The following is a 22,738-nucleotide window of genomic DNA, read 5'->3' on the forward strand; positions in this document are numbered from 1 at the left end:
CTTTCATCGGCTTGAAAATACTTAATTTTCTATCCTTAATATACTATTCTATACTTAAATACTTAATTTTCTACAAAATTATATAGCGGCATGGACGTCCAGGAGGAAGTGCAAGGATGGTCGCCACCCGCTCCCCTTCTGGAAAATGAATGTTGACATAAAAGTACTTATTATTTCAGACGTATGAGTTGATTTCAGTTACAGTAATTTACATCCATTATTATAATAGGGATGTAGGAACGTGATAATTTCAAACTCAAGTGGTGTTTTCTGAGAGGTCAACATTAGGCTATACGGGGTAATATGCCTCGTTTACCCGCCTGATAAAAATACATTGTTTCCCCCTCGCTGGAAAAAAATCTGCAGACATCCTCTTGCACCCCAGGGCGCAAGCCTATGCCGGCCCCGAGAACGTCGTTCATCCGCTACTATTAGATCATCGGATTTTGTAGCAGATCTTCTGGTTTCCCAAGGAACAATCTCCCGATTTTTTCAAGTCTGACCTGGCAACACTGCCTCGAGGACCGATAACGGCAGGGAAAATGCGCGAACGCTTTGACGGGAAGGTTTTTTTCCTTGTGGTCGAGCTATACCTTTCACGGTCTTTCTAGTACCTTCACGGTTAACCCAGTACCTTCACGAGAAAGCACCTATAGAGCAGTACCTTCACGGTTAACCAAGTACCTTCACGGGAAAGCACCTATAGAGCAGTACCTTCACGGCAAAGCACCTATAGAGCAGTACCTTCACGGTTAACACAGTACCTTCACGGGAAAGCACCTATAGAGCAGTACCTTCACGGCAAAGCACCTATAGAGCAGTACCTTCACGGTTAACACAGTACCTTCACGGGAAAGCACCTATAGAGCAGTAGCGAACTGTAGCCTTTTACGCTGTATATTTTAAGGTACCTTCACGGTTAACACAGTACCTTCACGGGAAAGCACCTATAGAGCAGTAGCGAACCGTAGCCTTTTACGCTGTATATTTTAATGTACCTTCACGGCAAAGCACCTATAGAACAGTACCTTCACGGTTAACCCAGTACCTTCACGGCAAAGCACCTATAGAGCAGTACCTTCACGGCAAAGCCCCTATAGAGCAGTACCTTCACGGCAAAGCACCTATAGAGCAGTACCTTCACGGTTAACCCAGTACCTTCACGGGAAAGCATCTATAGAGCAGTACCTTCACGGCAAAGCACCTATAGGGTAGTAGCTTCACGGTTAACACAGTACCTTCACGGCAAAGCACCTATAGAGCAGTACCTTCACGGTTAACCCAGTACCTTCACGGGAAAGCATCTATAGAGCAGTACCTTCACGGGAAAGCACCTATACTGTAGTAGCTTCACGGTTAACCCAGTACCTTCACGGCAAAGCGCCTATAGAGCAATACCTTCACGGGAAAGCGCCTATAGAGCAATACCTTCACGGTTAACACAGTACCTTCACGGCAAAGCACCTATAGAGCAGTACCTTCACGGTTAACCCAGTACCTTCACGGTTACCCCATTACCTTCACGGGAATGCACCTATAGGGCACTACTTTCACGGTTATTTTCCAAACAGCTCAAAATAATAACCCCCTTTCACGTTTTTTTCCAAACCTTACGCAGGTAACTGTCAGCGATGCCAACTCTGCGTAGCCGTTTACGCTGTATATTCACGGTGCCTCACTGTCAGTGTTGCCAAATCTGCCTAAAAATTTCACCACAATATTTTAAGAGTTAAACTAACCTAGTGAGTTGACAACATGTTGTTTACGCTGTATATTTTAAGGTCGTTCACGGTGCCTCGCTGTCAGCGTTGCCAACTCTGCCATAAATATTTCACCACAATATTTTACGAGTTAAACTAACCTAGTGAGTTGGCAACATTTATTCTATCATGCACGAACTAACCTATCCTCTTCCAATGGTAAATGGCTCTGATTGGTCAGACAACCCCTCCCGAACATTTCATGGCCGATCAATTTTGTGCGCGTGAGCCTCGAAGTCTTTTGTGCATTTCATATTTTTATGCTGTACAACACAAAAGTGAAAATAAAATTTCAATATTTGTTTCTAGTGCGAGAAACAATACAAATTCCAGCATTTCCTCTACCGATGAGCCTCTTTTCGCCGTTCGGGCGGTTTTTGGTTAATTACGCAAGGGGGGGGGGGGAGAAAATCTTTACCAGTAAAAATATCTGTATAGGAGTCGTCGCTAATGTTATTTACGCGATTCTTTCCCTCTAATTGCGTGAGCAAGACAGAACGATGTATGTAGCCTAGACGGATCGATATCGTTTCCTACCACATCGACTTTTCGCAGTGCTTAGCGAGAAGATGACCGGAGTGAGTATATTAACAGCATTCCTGCCGTGAATTGCTAGTGACATTTTTCTAGTGTCTGAGTTCTATATGAGCTTGTGGTGCACGGTGTGTTCAATTGCATGAAAACTTTTGCAAGAAGGAGAAAGAACAGCTTTACTTCAACAGAGGTAAGTACAGCAATTATGTTTTTACTTGCTTTATTAACCCGAGTTAACTTGGAATTTACTTTTACATTGCATATTATTAACTCAAATTATCTCGTGATCGCACAATATCAGTGTATTTTTGTGCTAATCAGGAAAGTCTCGTTTAATCTTTAATAAGTATACATAACAAAATTTTACTTGCTTCTACTGAACGTCATGTGAGAAAAGGAACACGATGACGATGGGATTTTGTGCTGGAGAGAGCGTGGGGTTCTCTACATACAGTTTATCACCGACTTGAATATCTATGATTTGCGAAGCATCCTCTGCATATGAAGTCTCTCCACTTTCGGGGTGTGTGAAATCAACCAGCTCTACATTGCGGACTTTAGGTTCGTCCCCTATATTCGTCACAGTCATAATCGGATAGTGAAGGGCTCGCAGTAGCGACCAGTAAGTTATCTTGACAAACTGAAGTTTTCCCCTGAGGTAAAATTGATGGTATGCTTTGACAGGAGTGACCATGTAGAGTTTGCCTCGTGGATTGAAAGGGGACGGAAATTCTCGATTTGGGATGCTGAATATCTCTAGGACGACTGTCGATTTTAAGTTGTCGAGGCTAACGTTCAGGCTGCCGACGTTGGCTCGCAGTTCCTCCTGCACGTCGTCCAGTTTGTTCTGTATGGGCTCCAGGTGTTCGCTGAAGAGGTTAACGATGCTGTCGTAAGAAGGTTTGATCTTGATTTCCACGCGAAGTTGCTTGAAGTGTTCTTTCAGTTCGCGAAGCTTGTCGGCAAAATCAGCCAAAGCAGACTCTTGACCGGTCTCCACGTCGTCGATTCGAAGTTTCACGTTTGCGATGATCTGCTGCAAGCTTTCGACGAGCCTCAATTTGGAGTTTTGTGTCGCGAGGTCGTGAACCTGATTTCTGATTTCTGCGAACAGAGTGTGCAGCTCGTTGACGTTCTGGTTGGTGGGCATCGTGGCAATGGTGTCTCGAATTTGCACGATTTCAATCTGAATGTTTTTCACGTCCTCGGATTTGAGCAAACGATTCACTGTCCTCTTCACGGCTTTCAGTTCCTGCGATGTTGGTAAGTTGACGACTGTATTCTGCAGCGCGGTCAAAGCTTTTCTCAAGGCGTCCAGCTCACTGGCGTCGGCTACCGTACCCAGCGCATCCCGGAGTCGCGTCATGTCGTCCTGTGTGGGGGTTGATTGCTGCAGTGTTTCCAACTTGCTCTGTATGTCGTCGATCAGGTGATGGAAGTGTGAAAGTTTGGTTTCGGTGTTAAGGCTTTCCAGCTTGGCAATTTGCTGTTGAACGGTGGTCAGGGTTTCCGTTATGCCTGGCAATTTCGATTCCAAAGCTTCCTGCACGCTCGATAGATCAGTTCTCATGCTCGACAAAGTGTCCTCGATGTGGCTTACGGTGCCTTGGATTTTACCGAAATCCTCGTACGTCTCGAGTTGCAGTTTGATGTTGGCCACAGACTTTCCTATAATTTTCAGTTCCTCGGACGAAGGAAAGTTGGTAATGGCTTCTTCGACGGTTTGAAGTTTCTCCCTGATGTTTTTCACCGAATTTTCAAGTTCTGCAAAGGATATCAGAGACGGGATCTCATCCCGAAAACTACCGAGTTCGTTTCGTAGATCGGCCACTGCTCGATTGATCAGAAGTATGTCTTCGGGTGCAGGGTTGGTTTCAAGTTGGATCTCAATGTTAGAAATAACATTTTGAAGTTCGCTCAAGCAAGCTTGGATGTTTGTTTCCTGTTCCTCAAACTTAGTTTTTAGTTGAATAATGTCTCTGGATTTTTGTAGGTTAGATAATTCCTCTCGCAGGTTGTTCACTGTTTCCTGAATGCTGCTCAAACTTTCCAAGGATGCTAAATCAGCATACTTGGCGAACAGTGATTTGAATTCCGCTTCGATCTTCAGGATCGGATCCACTAATGTTTTCTGCAGACTTGTGATCTCATCTTGTAGGCTCGAGGACAGAGTGTTCTGGAGAGTCAGCAGGTCGCTGCGAAGTTTCTTTACTCGTTGGTCGATTTTCAGAATTTCGGTGTTGTCGGGTGGCTCGGTATCCGTGCCGCCTCTGGAGTGGCCGAAGATATTGTTCGGCATCTTGATGCGTCTTACTGTTTACTTACAGATTCGAATCAAAACAATGGCCCAATATGTATATAATAGCCTATTGCATATCCCTGAAAGTTGGCTTTCTCTGTTGCAGAAAAATGTCGCAGTCACAAGACACATCCACTGCAGTTCCGAAGACGAAAGAACCCCAAGTTCACTGTCCCTTCTGTAATATCCCACAAACCAAGTCCAATCTAAGTCGGCATAAACAAAGATGTATTCAACGGCCTGGTTCGTCGAAAGAACCCACCAGCATCACCAAACCTTCCCCAACATCCAGGAAAGTGATAACAACAAAAAATTTGATCGTCAATCAGAAGAGTGGGGTAAAGCGAAAGCAGTCTTCAAACCAGTTGAGCCATGGAAAGAGAACGAAGATCACAGAATCGGCTGAAGCACGCGACCCAGAATGTATTAAGCCGAAGAGAACGGCCTTCAGGAATATGTTGGCAAATTACAGCCTCAGCAGCGAGAATAGGGGTTTGCCCTGCAGTGCCGAAATTTTCCTGAAGGAGAAGAAAGCAGAAGTGGTTAAGATTTTGGTTTCCACTCTCGACAAGGGCCCCTTCAAATTCGACATGGTTTTGGATTCGTTGTTCCAGAAGCATTCGTCGGAACAAACTCACATGTTCTCCAGTAGAACAAAGCAACAACTTCTGCTGGAAAGTGAGAGGGAGGTGATAAGCGAACTTTACGACAAGCTAGTGAATGAGATCGTCCGGAAGCAGGAAGAGTTTCAAGGCAAAGGATCGGGTTGGAGTGTGTGCAACACTACACATATCATCAATCAACATAAGCAAATACAAGCCTCTTTCGGGATCGACTTACGTGAAGCTCCCGCAGGTGATCGAAAACAAGAAAGCCGTTCTTAACATTAAAAACAACGACAACCAGTGTTTCAAATGGTGTCTCCTGGCCCATTTGCATCATAAAACAAAAAAACTCTACGCGCGTTGGAAGTTACAGCCAGTACGAGAATGAATTGGATGAATATTTCGAAGACGTTACATTTCCTGTGCAGCTGACAAAAATCGAAAAAATCGAAAAAGCATATCAACAAAAGAACGAGATTCCAATCGGTGTAAATGTGTATGGATATACAATCAGCAACAAAAAAGTAAATATTTTTCCGCTTCGGATCAGCAAAATTGTAGGTGATGAGGTGAATGTAGTGCACATGCTGTTGATAAAAAATATGAAACAGCACCATTATTGCCTCATCCGTGATCTTTCGAAGCTGGTCAGAAGCGAGATAACAAAATATGAACATAAAATCGAAATCTGTTATCGATGTATGGTATTTTTCAGCAACCTAGGTTCAAGAACCGCCAAGGAGAGACTGCAGGATCACCTCAGAGAATGCCTGCAGCATGAACCATCCAGATGCGTGTTCCCTGGTGGTTCTCATTTCTTCAGAAAGTACAAGTCCCAGCTGGAGGTCCCCGTTGTCATCGTTGCGGACTTTGAGGCATTCTTGAAGCCCATGGCGATCTGCGACCCCGATCCGGCGAAATCATCAACTACTGCCTACCACGAGCACATACCTTGCAGTTTCGCATACTACGTGCACTGGATGGCAGGACCGGACGAGGATAGCAAGGAACCGATTCTTTACCGAGGACCCGAGGCTGCAAAACGCTTCCTGGAATTCCTAGTCAAGGAAGTGGAGGAATGGGGTGATGTTTTGTTCAGGACTAAACCCATGAATGATCTTACCGAAGACGAAGAATTGAGGTTTGTTTGTGCAACACATTGTCCAAATTGCGGGTCCAAATTTGATGATTGTGTGATAAAAGTGACACACCACAATCACGTAACGGGTCAGTACATCAGTCCGTTATGCTATAGATGCAATTTGAAGCTTCAAACTGCCAAGTTTGTGCCGGTATTTTTCCACGGCCTCAGCAATTATGATCTTCACCATTTCGTCAAAGAGCTGGGCTATGATAAAAAATCCATCCGTGTGATTGCCGAGACCGACGAGAAATACATTACTATCAGCAAGTGGGTGAATATTCCACCGGGCTATCATGGTAAGATGAGCAAAATGATCCCCTGCGACGATGAGTGCACGTTGTGCGCTGCTGGCAAGAAGCCAAAATACAGAAGAATTGAACTTAGATTCATCGATTCTTACCGCTTTCTCCAGGCTAGCCTCGAAAAATGCGTCGCCATGTTGGACATGCCAGAAGTTACCAGAGATCATTTCCCAGATGTGTCCTTGGACGCTATTCGAAGGAAAGGAGTGTACCCATATGAGTACGTCGACGGGCCCGAAAAGTTCGACGAGACGGATCTTCCGTCGAAAGACGCTTTTAATTCAACCTTGAAGGACTCCGTGTGTTCCGACGAAGTCTATGCGCACGCCAAACGTATGTGGAACGAGTTTCGATGCTGCTCGCTAGGTGATTTCCACGATCGATACTTGAAGCTGGACGTGCTTCTCCTATTCGACGTGCTCCAAGCGTTTCGTCAAACCGCTTTTCGTGATTACAAAGTCGACCCTGCGCACTTCGTGAGTCTTCCGGGATTCACCTGGAATGCCATGTTGTATTCCAGTAGCATTCGATTGCAACTTTTCGCGGAAGATCAATGCGACATGCAGCTTTTCATCGAGAAATGTATCAGGGGCGGCATCGTGCAATGTTGTTTAAGACATGCTAAAGCAAACAACAAGTACATGGGAGACGAGTACGATCCCAATCAGGAGTCCAGCTACATAATATACTTGGACGCCAACAACCTGTATGGTTATGCGATGACGCAGAAGCTGCCACAGTCTAATTTCGAGTGGTCGGACATCACCGAAGAAGGACTGAAACATCTGCTTGAAGAGGATAATTTTGAAGGATCGACAGGATACTTCGCGGAAGTAGACTTAGAGTATCCTTCAGAATTGCACCAGCTCCATTCGGATTTTCCTCTGGCGCCTGAGCTAAAATGTCCTCCTTGCTCCAATCAACCAAAACTGCTTCTGACGTTGGAGAGGAAGGATCATTACGTAGTGCACTGCAAACTGCTGAAATTCTATCTCCAGCAGGGTCTTGTTTTAACTAAAGTGCACAGAGTTTTGAAATTCACACAGGGCAAATGGCTGGAACCCTACATCAACATGAACACCCAGAAGCGGCAGGTGGCGACATCTGACCTGGATAAGGATATGTATAAACTGATGAACAACGCCATCTACGGAAAAACAATGGAGAATGTAAGGAAATACAAGGATGTCAAGATAGTTTCGGACGAAAAAAAATGCATGAAGTGGGTTGCCAACCCACGCTTCAAGAGCAGGAAAATTTTCACCGAGAACCTGACGTTGCTTCATCTTGACAAATCCTGCATTACGTTCAACAAACCGACGTACGTGGGGGCTGCAATTCTCGAACTGTCGAAACTGCAAATGTACGAGTTCCAATACAACATCATGAAGTCACGATACAAAAATCAAATCCAGATCGCTTACATGGATACGGACAGTTTCGTTTATGTGATGAAGGAAGATCCGTACAGGGGCATGTCAACCGAATTGAAGGAACATTTCGACACTTCGGGCTATCCACAGCCGAACCCCTACAACATTTTGCCAAGAAACAAGAAAGTTCCCGGATTGATGAAGGACGAAATGAACGGTGAGATCATCAGAGAGTTCGTGGGACTTAGGGCTAAATCATATTGTATCAGAACGACCGTTGCCACCATCAAGTAGTCCAAGGGAGTTGGGAAAAGCACTGTTCAGGGGAAATTAAACGTTGAGGATTACATCGAATGCCTGAAAAAGAAACTCCCCATCCTGCGGGAAGAGAGGAGGTTCCAGAGCATAGACCATGATGTGAAGACCGTGAAACTGAACAAAGTGGCGTTGGATGCAGAGGACGACAAGAGAAAAGTTTTGAACTGCGGTATTCACACCGTTCCATGGGGCTATTCACCAATCGGAGAGAAGTCCAAATCATGCAATATCTGTAATTAGGCTAATCCTGTAACGAATCCACTTCGCACGCACACACACGCTTCTGTAAATACTTTTTTATTTACTTCATTTCCGGCATCCATCTATTTTTTTTGCTGAAATAAACAGCAGTCTCATATCACCAAAACCTTTTCTCTCCATTTATTGTTCTTTCCTACACTATCCCAATGTTGGTCTTGGGGTGGCACAGAGAGAAAAGAAGGCAGCAGCTGAAGCAGAATGCAGTTCACGGATAGCAGTAAGTAAATAAACAGATATAATAAAATAGGAGTTCTTCGCAATGCGTCCGAAAGGAGTGGCTTATCAAATCCCTTACTCGGAACTCAAAAAGGTTTCGGGCATCGATTCTATACTCACGAAGAAGCAACGCGAGAAGAAAAACAAATGTTTAAAGAAGGGGCACGGGATGAAGCTCCTTCTCAGCAGGCCACAGCTAAGCAAGTTGCAAAAGTCTAGGTCAAGAAAGCAGGGAGGTTTCATTTTCAGCATTCCCGCGATCCTCGCTGCTCTCGGAGCCGTGGGAAGTCTCGCAGGTGGTAGTGCCGCGATCGCGAAAACCGTGATCGATGCCAAGAAGAACACAAAAGAGCTCGAAGAGCAAAAAAGACACAACCTCGCCGTGGAAAGCAAGATGAACGCTACTGGTTCCGGATTGAAGAGAAGAAGAACAAAGAAACAAACCACTGCAGCAGCGTTGAAGAAATTCAACCTTAAAAAAAAGTGCCCCTTTCAAACGAAGATATTGAGTCTCTAGCTGAATTGTTCAACGTTATAAACTTCAGAGGTGTGTTCATGTCCGATACATTGCCTGCTAATGGACCCCGAAGTGGCGGCGAAAGCGGAGTGGTTAACTTGGATAATTCTCTCAACCCGGGAACCCACTGGGTATGTTATTGGATTGCCGAGGACGGAAGCGCTTTCGTTTTTGATTCTTTCGGTGGCGTTCCGCTTCTAGCGCTTGCGAACTACCTGAAATCGACGTCCGAAATATTTTACAACGACGAAAGGATGCAGGGCTTCGACGAAGTGGTCTGCGGTCATCTCTGCGTCGTAATGCTGATCATTCTTTCGCAACTAACCGGCAGCGGGGACTCGACGTCGTTGGAAATGTTTCAGAGAGCAACGGATTTGATAAAACAATGGCGATAAAAGAAAAATGCTAGTCCTGCATTTGTCCAGCGAGACTTCAATCCTCAAACTGAAACTGCATTACGATGTAATCAGGAGCACTCTGCAACAAGAGTCGTTGTGGCTCGTGGCTTTCTACAGCATGTACTTGATTCGCAACGTCACCGAATACAACAACACCCTCCACGTAGGAAGCAAGAAGATCACCGTTTCGCCTGGACAATATAACCTGACTACGCTGCAAGCCCAATTGCCTTCGAACGTCATCCTGTCCGAGAGTTCGGTCACTCATCGCGTGGAGATTACGTCCGAAACAGAAGAAATGAACCTCGGATCCATCGGGGAGCTCTTGGGTTTCCCTAAGGACAGCAGGTTTGCGCCGGGGATCAAGCACGTCGGGTCCTCTATTCCCAAATTCCTGTCCATAGAAACTTTGAACGTACATTGCAACCTGGCTCAGGGCATGGTTGTATCGACGGACGCAAATCGGGACCAAACACACAAGGAAACCGGCATAATTGCAACGTTCAAGCCCAATTCGGAATTCCTGGAGCCGATTCTTTACGAACCAGCCAAACCGATCTTTTTTCCCATCCAGCACGACAAGTTCAGTGAAGTAGAACTGACTATAACGAACGAGAAAGGTGAATTGGTGGATTTCGCCCGAGCCACGAGCACGGCCGTACTGGCTATCTTGTAAATAAAATAGACGGTTAATCGAAAGCGCATGATGGATCACGTAGAAAGTTACGAACTGCAGTCCTTCCCTCCCAACAGAAGGACGTTTGGCAACCTCAACGAACCGAACAAGGACATCGAATTTGATGTGGACGTTGGTGACGGGTTTGTGCATCCTCATCGCGCTGACCTCTACATCAGATACGAAATTGTCACCAGGGACGAAAATGCAGCTTACCCCGCAGGAGCCAACATCAGGCTGATAGACAATTTCGTCCCTCACCTCTTCTCCCAGGTGGAAGTGAGAAAGCATGGTACAGTCATCGACAGGATGGATAACCCCGGACTAACTTCGACCATCGTGGCGACCATGACGCTCTCGAAGCCAGAGAGTTCGTACTACAAAGCAGCGGGTTTCGAAACCGACAACAAATTACCCGGGAAACTCAGCACCGTGCTATTCCCTGTGCGACTCCTCTATGGATTCTTCTCCGACTACAAGGAAATCATGTGGAAGGGCGGTCTGAGGATCACTTTCAAGAGAGCGTCCAACGACAACAACTTGTTTCTGCGATGGAAATCCGCGACGGCTGGGGGCGCCGTGGACGATGCGAGCCTCCCGTCCGAGGGTAAGTGCGTGATAAAATCCATGGAACTTCGCATGCCGATCATCGAATACGAAGCTAACCACGCCACGAAGATCAAAGCAGAAATCCTGAAGAACCCGAACATCCCGCTCGAGTTTCAGATTTACCAATTCTTGCAGAGGACAGTGTCCGGGCGATACTTCGAGTTCGACGTGACGACACAGTTCAACAGCATCCAGTACGACATGCCCGACTTCGTGGTGGTTGTGTTTCAAACCGGTCGCGACGGCAGTCAGAATGCGGATTCGAGTATGTTCGACTACTGCAAAGTTAGGGACATTTACCTTAAGAACGGGCGGAACGAGATTTTCCCCAGAGAGAACTACAACCTCGCGGAAGATGATTACCTGAAGCTGTACGAAGCTTACACAGCGTTCAAGAGGGTCACCATGGAAGGATCTACCGACATGTACTACACGCCAGCGGAGTTTATCCAGAAACGTCCGATGTACGTGATCAACACATCGAAACGCAAGCAGGTGGTGATCAACGACCGCACGAGCATCAAGGTTGTCGTGGATTTCCAAGAGGCGATCCCAGACAATACAGTATGCAGCGTGGTCCTGATTGCAGGGAAAAAGTTTGTTTACGATGTAAAGAACGAGAGAATCATTGAACAGTTTTGATATTTTTTATTGAAATGAAATAAATACAAATTTGTTACAAACCCCAACCGAGTTTTCTTTTCGTATGCATTGCCATTGTCGTTCCCAGAGCGGCCAGTCTTTCACCCATGCCGGCGTCTCTGCTGACTACCCTCCGGAAAGCCCGGTGTTCCAACTGCATGTCGGCATCGTGCCTTGCTGCGAGATCCCTGTTGTCCCGGTACGCAATATCATGGTCTTTGCAGGCAGCGTCCAAGGGATTAACCCCCGGATCACCGCGATCCAGTCGCGCGTCCAATTTAGTACCGGGACCGCAGTGTTGGTAGCCGGGAATATGCATCTCGAAAGGCAATTTGTTGATGATGTCGTTGATGAGTCCCTTCCCTTCCGCCAGCTTCCAGAATCGCGGGGGCAAGATGTTGATGATGTTGATCAGATACCCGATGCCTTTCGGTTCGTTAACGATGAAGCGGCTTAGTTTGGAAACGATCATGTCCACGATGCCAACCTTTTCGTTGTGAAAGTTTCGGTTTCCGGCCCTTTCTTCTCCGGCGATGATCAGCAGCCGGTCCACGAGTTTACGAACATCGTCCAGCCACACGAATTCCACGGGCAAATTGGAGTAGCGCTTGATACCGCTGCCGGTAGGCAGGCGAGTGGGTTGCTGCTTTGATTTCATTCCAAAACGGTTTGATAATGTTCCTGTACTTCTCGCTGCTACTTGACTTGACCCTGTTCTGAGATGGGTCGTTGTTCTGATACAAAGCATCGGTCATCTTGAGAATTTCCTTGTAATTGTCGTAATCCACTTCGGAATACACGTTGGCGTCGGGGCGTTTTCTAGTGATCAGTTCCCATAGCCCCGGCGTGCCTGCGTACTTCTTGAAGAAATTTCTGCGTCCCGCTCGGCTCTCGTTGTAGATGATGATATCGTCCTTGTCGAACGTGACGTGCCAACTGCCTATCTTACACACGACGCTCCCGGAAGGGTCGGGTGATGGATACAAACCGAAAACTTCGTCTCTGTCATCGCCTTTGGTGCTCAGATATTTGGCTGCGGTCGGTCCTAATCGTATTCCCTCGACGGAAGACGAACTGCTGCTGCTGCTGGGCGACGGAAACCTAGTGGGAAGCGACGGCAGTTGGAGGTGTTGGAGAGTTGTGGTGGGTGAAGGAGGAGTGGGAGGATAGTCCGTAATGTTGCGAACTGCCACTGGCACCAACTCTGTGATCAAGTCCTTGTTATGTTCGGCAACATCTTTGATTTCTTTGCCCAGGTCACCGATCGCATCGATGAGCGGTTGCTCCTGTCGCTTCTTCTGCTCATAATATCCACGATTCTCTTCCTTCCACCCTTTAAATCGTTTAGCAAGGTACTCGGTCAACTTGATGTTTTCTTCGGCTTTCCTTTTAGACATTGCAAAATGAAGTTTTGGGCCTATCTGTTTTCTTACAATTTTGTTATTTTATTTCGACGGAAGAAACAAGACAGAGCTGTCAATGAAATGATATTGTCGATAATCTTATCTTTTTTGTTGTTCATCTCGTACCATGCATCTGAAAATTTTCTAACACTCTGCTTATGATATCCATCAAGCATGTCTTCCATTTCGTCTGTTATTGCGTGAAGATCTTCGGTATTCACGATCTTTTTCCCCGTGATTTTAAATATATGGTCCTTCATGATCATCTGGCACGGCACGGCGAACGCTGGCGAACTATCGGCGATATCAATTATTCTGTGGATGTTATCTTCTTCTCTACCCGACACAATCTTGAATATCTGATAGAGCAGCTCCACAGGAAGGTAGCAGATCGTGATGTATTCATTTTTTCTTCACCTCGTACTATTATATTACATTTTTCATCACGATAAACTCGTTGATCTTGTTACGATACTTCCCCTGGTTCGGTTTGCGAGTCATGTCTATCGTGGCGAAGCCGTAGTCGTCAGCATTCCAGCAATGCGCGCAGAGGTTGCGAAACGACTCGTACGTCATATCCCCTCCGACGAACTCGTCGTACACGTGCTTGAGGTTGGTGGCATCCTGCCGAAACAAGCAAATGAAGTTTGCGTTGTCCCTGATCAGTTGCTTGGGGATCTTCGAGAAGGTCTGAGCCAAGTAAAAGCAGTCCATGCCCTTGTGGCGACCTCGAGTGAAGTAGTTGCGAACCTCTTCCTGATTCTCGAGGATGACGTCGTCGAAGACAACCACCGAATTCTCACGACTCTCGTCCAAAGGTACCATCTGCGAGGCAAAGCTGGCTATTTCAAGATCGTCGTAGATTGCAATCAGCTGCCGGTATTTCAATTGCTCGAGGCTCTTGGAAAAGACGTACAGGTGTCTGCTCTCCCAATCGAGCGAGTGGGGAGCCAGGATGAAATTGTCTACCATCAATGTGGTTTTGCCACAACCCGAGGGCCCCACGATGAGACATCTGATACTTTCGGGAAGCAATTCGCCATTTTTCTTCCTTCCTTTACCTTCGCCAACGTCCGGGAGCCTCTTGGTCACCTCCCAGCTCATACGATATCGATAGCATCAACCCAAGAATTCTGCGAAGAGGGAAGACCGAGCCACTTGACGTAAAGTTTGCCCTTGCTGCGTCGGAGCACTTTCTCCACAAGGTAAGTGTCCGGGAACCTAGTGGCGGACAGTTCCTGCTCGTAGAATCGACCCTCGATGTCCTCACCGTCCGCGGTGCTCTTCAGCTTGTAGGTGGGGATGTAGGGAGGTGATGAAGGCAGGAGAACATCGGTCACGGTGAAAATTTCTGTAGACCAGTTTCGAGTGAAACCTTTGTCGAATACTCCGGGGCGCTTGAACTTGCTCACTCTCACCTTGTCTCCTATTTTATACTTTGGTTTCTTGATTTTTTCGCCAGTGTTTCGTTTGCAGTACACTTCGGAGAGCAGCCACCTTTCGTTTCGCTTGGTCACTTCCAAGGGTTTCATCCCGATCGTCCTGTGAATTCGGTTGTTGTATTCCTCCACCAGTTCGGGCACCAGATCCACCCACTTGTAGTTCCCGCGGAGGGTGAACTGTTTCCACATGAGCCTCTTGAGGGTCCTGTTGAATCGCTCCACGATGCTTGCTTTCAGCTCGCTGTAGGTTGAATAGTGAAGAATACCGTTCTCCTTGAGCATCCTCCCGAAGGCAGAGTTGTAGAATTCACTGCCTCGATCGGTCTGCAGGAAACAAGGGGATCTCTGTTTGAGAACAGAAGCGAAAGCTTTGCTGACCTCGACCACGGTCTTGTTTTTAACGGGTATCGCCCAAGCGTACTTGCTGAAAGTGTCGATCACGGTGAGGAGGTATCTGAACCCCTTGTTGATCTTGTGAAGCCCCTTGAGATTCCCCGTGCTCATCTCCACGAGCTGCCAGAGGTCGTCTATCCCTTTGGTGACCACGGGCAGTCGAGGATAATTCCTGCGGGCAGGTTTGTGCAGTTCGTTCACGATAGCTGCTCTCATGAGGCTTATAGACAACAAAGGCTCCGATGCAAAAATATGGATCTATTATCTTCATTGTTTTCTTGCATTTTGCTTACTTGCTTGCTTACGATAGACGACTGACACTGGCGACGGGATTGGAGAGCACCAACTCCAAAAAAAGCGGTATCGGATGCTCCATATTCGTCTCGATAGATTCGGCGTACAGACGATCTCCGACGGAAACATTGTCGTACGAGACTCCGATTTTCATGTTGTCGTGCTTGATCCTGAATAAACTCTCCCCGTGATGCAGACTTATCGCGACACCGCTCGAGGGATGCAAGTTCACAATTCGGAGACTTCCGCCACCTAGGGAGAGTTCGTAGAAGATGCTATTGTTGTTGAAGATGAAGAAGATCTTGCCAGTGTTCTCTTCGAACTGCTTCACAATACCGTTCAAGTGGATGATTGTAGCTGCCAACAGGTCGGTTCGGAAAGCAAGCAAGGCATCGTCAAGCATGTCTCGAGCTTTGACGACCTCTTCGCTGGATATCTTGACGTACTTGGGAAGGGTGGCGCCAGGTTTCCTCCTGTTGTAGCCGAACACGTTGGTTGGCATGTTATAGTGCATTTCTTTCTTACCCACTGCTCAGACTATTTTATTAATTTTTCCTCTTCTTGCTTCGAGAAAAGGTCTCGCAAATATTTTTACTGGTAAAGATTTTCTTTCGAAGCAATTTTTTCCCTTGCGTAATTAACCAAGAACAGAAAAGAGGTTCATCGGTAGAGGAAATGCTGGAATTTGTATTGTTTCTTTGTTTTCGAAAGCATACTTCATCCCCTGAAGAGCACTCGTTTTGATTTGTTAGCTAAATTTAGCTTGCGGCTCAAACAATGCATGATAGAATAAATGTTGCCAACTCACTAGGTTAGTTTAACTCGTAAAATATTGTGGTGAAATGTTGATGGCAGAGCTGCCAACGCTGACAGTGAGGTTAACATACACCGTGAACTCTTGTAATAAACGGCTACGCAGAGTTGCCAACTCACTAGGTTAGTTTAACTCGTAAAAATATTGTGGTGAAATGTTGATGGCAGAGCTGCCAACGCTGACAGTGAGGTTAACATACACCGTGAACTCTTGTAATATACAGCGTAAAAGGCTACGGTTCACTACTGCCCTATAGGTGCTTTCCCGCGAAGGTACTGGGTTAACCGTGAAGCTACTACCCTATAGGTGCTTTCCCGTGAAGGTACTGCTCTATAGATGCTTTCCCGTGAAGGTACTGGGTTAACCGTGAAGGTACTGCTCTATAGGTGCTTTGCCGTGAAGGTACTGTGTTAACCGTGAAGCTACTACCCTATAGGTGCTTTGCCGTGAAGGTACTGCTCTATAGATGCTTTCCCGTGAAGGTACTGGGTTTACCGTGAGGGTACTGCTCTATAGGTGCTTTGCCGTGAAGGTACTGTGCTAACCGTGAAGGTACTGCTCTATAGGTGCTTTGCCGTGAAGGTACTGCTCTATAGGTGCTTTGCCGTGAAGGTACTGCTCTATAGGTGCTTTGCCGTGAAGGTACTGGGTTAACCGTGAAGGTACTGCTCTATAGGTGCTTTGCCGTGAAGGTACCTTAAAATATACAGCGTAAAAGGCTACGGTTCGCTACTACCCTATAGGTGCTTTCCCGTGAAGGTACTGTGTTAACCGTGAAGGTACCTTAAAATATACAGCGTAAAAGGCTACGGTTCGCTACTGCTCTATAGGTGCTTTCCCGTGAAGGTACTGGGTTAACCGTGAAGGTACTGCTCTATAGGTGCTTTGCCGTGAAGGTACTGGGTTAACCGTGAAGGTACTGCTCTATAGGTGCTTTCCCGTGAAGGTACTGGGTTAACCGTGAAGGTACTAGAAAGACCGTGAAAGGTAGTTGTTATTTTGAGCTGTTTGGAAAATAACCGTGAAGGTAGTGAGTGCCCTATAGGTGCTTTCCCGTGAAGGTACCTTAAAATATACAGCGTGAAAGGCTACGGTTCGCTACTACCCTATAGGCGCTTTCCCGTGAAGGTACTGTGTTAACCGTGAAGGTACTGCTCTATAGGTGCTTTGCCGTGAAGGTACTTTAAAATATACAGCGTAAAAGGCTACGGTTCGCTACTACCCTATAGGTGCTTTCCCGTGAAGGTACCTTAAAATATACAGCGTAAAAGGCTACGGTTCGCTACTACCCTATAGGTGCTTTCCCGTGAAGGTACTGTGTTAACCGTGAAGGTACTGCTCTATAGGTGCTTTGCCGTGAAGGTACTTTAAAATATACAGCGTAAAAGGCTACGGTTTGCTACTACCCTATAGGTGCTTTCCTGTGAAGGTACCTTAAAATATACAGCGTAAAAGGCTACGGTTCGCTACTACCCTATAGGTGCTTTCACCGTGAAAGTACTGTGTTAACCGTGAAGGTACTGCTCTATAGGTGTTTTCCCGTGAAGGTACTGGGTTAACCGTGAAGGTACTGCTCTATAGGTGCTTTCCCGTGAAGGTACCTTAAAATATACAGCGTAAAAGGCTACGATTCGTCCAAAATTTCCGTGAAGGTACTGCTCTATAGGTGTTTTCCGGTGAAGGTACTGGGTTAATCGTGAAGGTACTACCCTATAGGTGTTTTCGGGGGTTAACCGTGAAGGTACTACCCTATAGGTGATTTCCCATGAAGGTAACTTAAAATATACAGCGTAAAAGGCTACGAATCGTCCGGACGATCCAGCTCCTCTATTTTCCTACTACTTAGTCCATATTTAGACCACCATTTTGAAATACATCATTTTACCATTTTCTGGTAATTCCTTTTTTTTAAAAAAAAAATGGAGACCTTCTATGCTTTTAGCATGCTATTTCATTTAAGTATATATTTCATAGATATGTATTTTAAAGGCAGGTGCTTGATATATTACATTTTTTCCTCCGAAAATGACAAAATAGAAAGGGGGCCCATATTTAGACCTTTTCCTCTATAAAATAACATTTATATCTTTTAGCAAAATATATATAAATATGTTACACCTTAAATGCACCAAATTTAATCCATTAGATGAAGAATAGTATGTTTAAGGGTATTATCGAAGGTGGTGGTGGTAGGGGGGGAGATAACCAACTTTTACATATTTTGACATATGGGTTCTGGGGGGATTGTGAATTAGATTTTGGGTGGGACAGCATCCAACTCTAGGTCTCAGATTATGGCGGGTATTTTAGTTAGAGGGGGATTGAGCATTAAATTGAGGGGCTATCCAATTCTTGTGTATTGCTATTTTCTTAGACTGTTACGGAAATTCTGGTGTGGAGACTGAGAATTAATTTTTTTGGAGGAGTCAATATCCACTCTTCATTATCAACAGTAAGTCTAAAATTGATTGAGTATTAAATTTAAAGGGGGAGAGTTAAAGCTCTTGATAAAGTGTTAAATCTTAGGTTGTCAAGGGATTTGTGAAGTGTAGAGAGTTCGAACATTACATTTTGGAGACTGTATTTAGCGATATGGTATCCACACGTTTTCGACCCCGAAAGTGCCAAAGCAGAAGCTGGAAAAGTCTAAGAAATTTTTGACATCCTATTATATTAATATTCTTGAAAGCCTGCAAAGAAATGGATGTAAAAATTTTCTTGCTCGCTTTGCTCGCAATTTTATATTGCTAGGATGCGTGTTTGGCACTTTAATGAGGTGAATGTGAAGCTTTTATACTATAGCTGCATTACAAGACAACCGATATTCTTGATTATGATGAACGATTTCAGGGGTGGTTTTGAGTGATGGGCCCCCGTTTTAGGGAGGTGGGGTAGATCAAGTATAGTGCTCATTCAATAAAGATAAGAAAAAAGTTACTTTTGGTAGACATGCTGTCGTAATTAAATAATTTATAAACTAAATATGCTGACCAAGACAGAAATTTATTTAATTATAAAACATAAACTAAACGTAACGTCAACCTTCTAGCAAGGTCTTCTTCAGACTCTTTTCCAAGTACAAATGTAACCAGGTACACAACAGGACGATATATATACACAAAAAAAAAACTCGCCTCCAGACTATTAGAAAGTAGTTCTGGAACAATATAGCAGGTGGCTTTCCCTTGTCAACTGTAAAGGACAAGAGAGAAAGAGGAGAGAAGAAGGAAGAAGAATGAAGGAAATAGAGCGTGAGATAAAGAGTCCAGCGACATTCTCTTTCAGGTGAAAGTACAGTTGACAAGGGAAAGCCACCTGCTAGATTGTTACGGAACTACTTTCTAATAGTCTGGAGGAGAGTTTTTTTTGTGTAGAAACATAGAAACAAGGCTTAATGGTGTTATAATTAAATAATTTGTGCGGATTACGATATGGTTTGAGGGCGCGAATGATATGATTTGGGGGTACGCATGACATGATTTTGGGGGGATGCGCCATTGGCCTTAGAGGGGATGGGCACCCCTGACCAGAATAGCCTATCCATGTTTCTTTTGGTAAATTCACAACACACTCATATGTTTGTAAGCATGCGTTCTGCCTACAACTCATTTCGAAAAGCTCTGAAACTAACAGAATAGTGATTTGCACAAATTATTGTTCACGGTAGAGTAAATTAATTAAATTTAAAGATTAAGCTTTGGGATCATAGATCATTACAACAGGAGAAAATACACCTAGCTATTCATTTTCTAACACTTCTTGAGCACACTGTTTGCATAATAATGCATCATAATAGCATTTCGACTTTGCCGGCACTTGGGACTTGGTTTTGTCCTGTTGGTTGCAGATCTCCGAAGAGAGTTTCATTGCGTTATCACCTCCAAGTTCTATCCAAAATTTACTACTTCATTTAATTTGTTTGTCTAGCAACTCACTGTAAATATTGTGTAAATAATTTAGTAGCTGTCAACACTCTCGTTGTAATTTGAGATGGAAGAGGCAGAGGCAGGAGATGCCCAGCTATTCTGCGAATTCCAACGCTCCAGATTCTGGGGACAGTAACCTTGTTTTAACACCTGGCGTGTTTTCAAATCGTGAAATAGGGCCTCCCCGATGTCGTAGTGTAGCGTCGTCGCCTTGTAATCAAAGGTTCCCGGGTTTGATACCCAGTGAAGGCACATAGTCGTTCACTATTTGGATCCCACTTTAAACTGTAGGTCCAGTCCCAATTAGCTTTACTGTGCATAAAATGGACTTAAAACACCAACTCATCAATCAATCAATCAAATCGTGAACCTTAAAGCAATTGCATTAAAGTTTGTCTACATGGAATTTAGAATGGTTATAATATTTATTTCGATCTCCGGCCGGTTAAAATCCAGGAACTTTTCTAACGTTGGAAGCGGTTCTGGCAGACACACAGCGTCGAATAACATGGGTAGGGTAGATCGGGGCAAGTTGAGATGGAGGCAAGTTGATACATTGCCATTTACGAGGGAACGCACATGCGCTAGGTAATGTTTATTAAACAGAAGACGCCGTTCACCAGTCCCTATTGTCTGAGCATGTGCATGACTAACGAACAATTTTGTGGGCAAAGTTATCTGACCAAGTGTATTTTTCAAGGTGTAATTTAACTTTTTTGGATGTTGTTTGAAGTCTCCTGGTGGGCTTTCATGAACTGTGAATTATTTTGTCTTGGTGGATGTGTGTTGTGCCACTAAAAGGTAAGAAAACTCGGGTATTGTTGTTTGTTTTTCTGTTTTCTGTAGTACGTTATAGTTCGTTAATCGAAATGGCGCTGGTTGGGGAAAGTTGATACGGCTGAATTGGAGTGGGTTGATACGGTGTTTCAACTTACCCCAGCTGCTTCTATTTTTTGTTTGTTTGTTTGTTTGTTTACAGAAAATGGTCCGGCATTCGAGGAGAAATACCAATTGAAATATTTAAGAAAGCTTACGCCGATGTCAAGAATGGTAGGCTACCTTGTCACTGAAGGAAGTCGCAAAGACATATGGGACTGACAAAATTACTCTTATGAGGTAAACGAAAGTGAGGATACCAAAATACAAATCGGTTACTCCAAACATCGTCAGGTCTTCATTGAAGATTTAGAACTTCAACTAAAGGAATGCATTGTCCACTGTTCAAGGATCTACTATGGTTTGACGACTAAAAACATCAGAGAGTTCGCATGTGAATTAGCAGTAGCTAACAAGGTAAAAATTCCTGACACTTGGATAAATAATAAAATTGCCTCGAAGGAATGGTTTACTGCATACATGAAAAGGCATCCTAGACTGTCTCTTAGAGAGCCTGAAGGCATGAGTCTAATCCATGGTACTAGCTTTAACCGACACAACGTAACATATTTTTCAATAACTTAAAAGCTGTTCTCATGGACGTCCGCAGGATTTTTTCGAGGGAGGGGCAAGAAAGGTATTTTTTCCAGGGGGGGCAACATGGCATATTTTCCCCAATAATAGTATTCATCCCTCAAAAAACATTGCTTAAATTTGAATTTATCATGTTTGTGCAATAATTAACACACATTATTGAGGCTGAAATTAAATTATATGTGTGCAATTGACAGTTGGATGACCAGCAATCCAGGGAAGACCTTTACTATATACGACATACCAGGAGTTGTTAGTAGTTCACTATCCAATGCTCTAACACTAAAAAATATTACATCAGGCTTTCAAGCAACGGGAATCATGCCATTCAATCCAGGTATTTTTACTGAAGAAGATTATTTACCATGCTCCGTAACTGATCGACCAATGACCGACGAACATGAGCAAGATCGTTTACCTGATGGAAGTAGAATCTCTGAAACCAACGTCTTGGGATTGAAAGCCACCCCTTCCACCAGCAGTGACAATCAAGAATTGCATCCTGTGTCAGTAAGCCCAGAAGAGTTACGTCTGTACACTAAGGCTGGAGAACGAAACGCAAGTCGAAAAGGGAAACAACGAATGATATCGTCAATTCTTACAGACACACCAATGAAGAACAGATTAGAAAATGAAGCTTGTACAAGAGTTAACAATAAATTATTGAAATCAGAAAGAGTTGAAAAAAGATTGTGCCATTCTTTGAAAAAAGGAAAAAGGAGTCAGCAAATAATAGTAAGAAAATAAATAATGGACTGACCGAAAGAGAAACTCAAGGTAAAAAGAAGAAAATACCAAACAGGAAATATCTGGAGAAGAATAATTCAGTCAGAGTCAGAAGATGAAGACAGCTTGTGTCTAATGTGCCTCGAACCATTTTCAGCTTCTAAGCCTGGTCAAAAATGGATACAATGCATTTCCTGCAGTAGATAGGCTAACTTAAAATGCGGATAAGATAGTTCTATGTACACCTGTGTTCACTGTAAATCAGATATGTGAATAACAGAAAGTGATAGTGACTGACTGCATGTAGGCTATCCATCATAATATGATATTTTGTTCATGTATGTATACTTTTCCTAAATACTAAACTTTGATTCAAAATTACTTTCTTGTATTTTGTCTTATTTAATCCAACTATGTCACATCGTTATCAATCTACTTCAAATTCGTATCAACTTGCCCCATGCCAGTATCAACTTGCCCCACGACAGGTCTGGTTGAGACGTTGCGTCTTGTGTTATTAATTAGGTTCTCGTCAGCTTACAAATTATATATGTGAAATTTTTGTGCTTTTTATAAACGTAAAGAGTTAAGCTATCGAGTATTAACATGTTTTATT

General features: G+C 44.5%; 1 protein-coding gene across 1 annotated transcript; it reads left to right on the forward strand.

The window, feature by feature from the left end:
* Positions 1-5,899: 5,899 nt before the first annotated feature.
* LOC145981942 (uncharacterized) lies at positions 5,900-8,311 on the forward strand. The gene has a single exon (XM_083115439.1). It carries the CDS (start codon positions 5,900-5,902, stop codon positions 8,309-8,311), a length of 2,412 nt encoding a protein of 803 aa, XP_082971565.1.
* The last annotated feature ends 14,427 nt before the right edge of the window (positions 8,312-22,738 follow it).

Source organism: Lepisma saccharinum, chromosome 2 (genome assembly GCF_977018435.1).
Source record: "Lepisma saccharinum chromosome 2, izLepSacc3.1, whole genome shotgun sequence".
Taxonomy (NCBI): Eukaryota; Metazoa; Arthropoda; class Insecta; order Zygentoma; family Lepismatidae; genus Lepisma; species Lepisma saccharinum.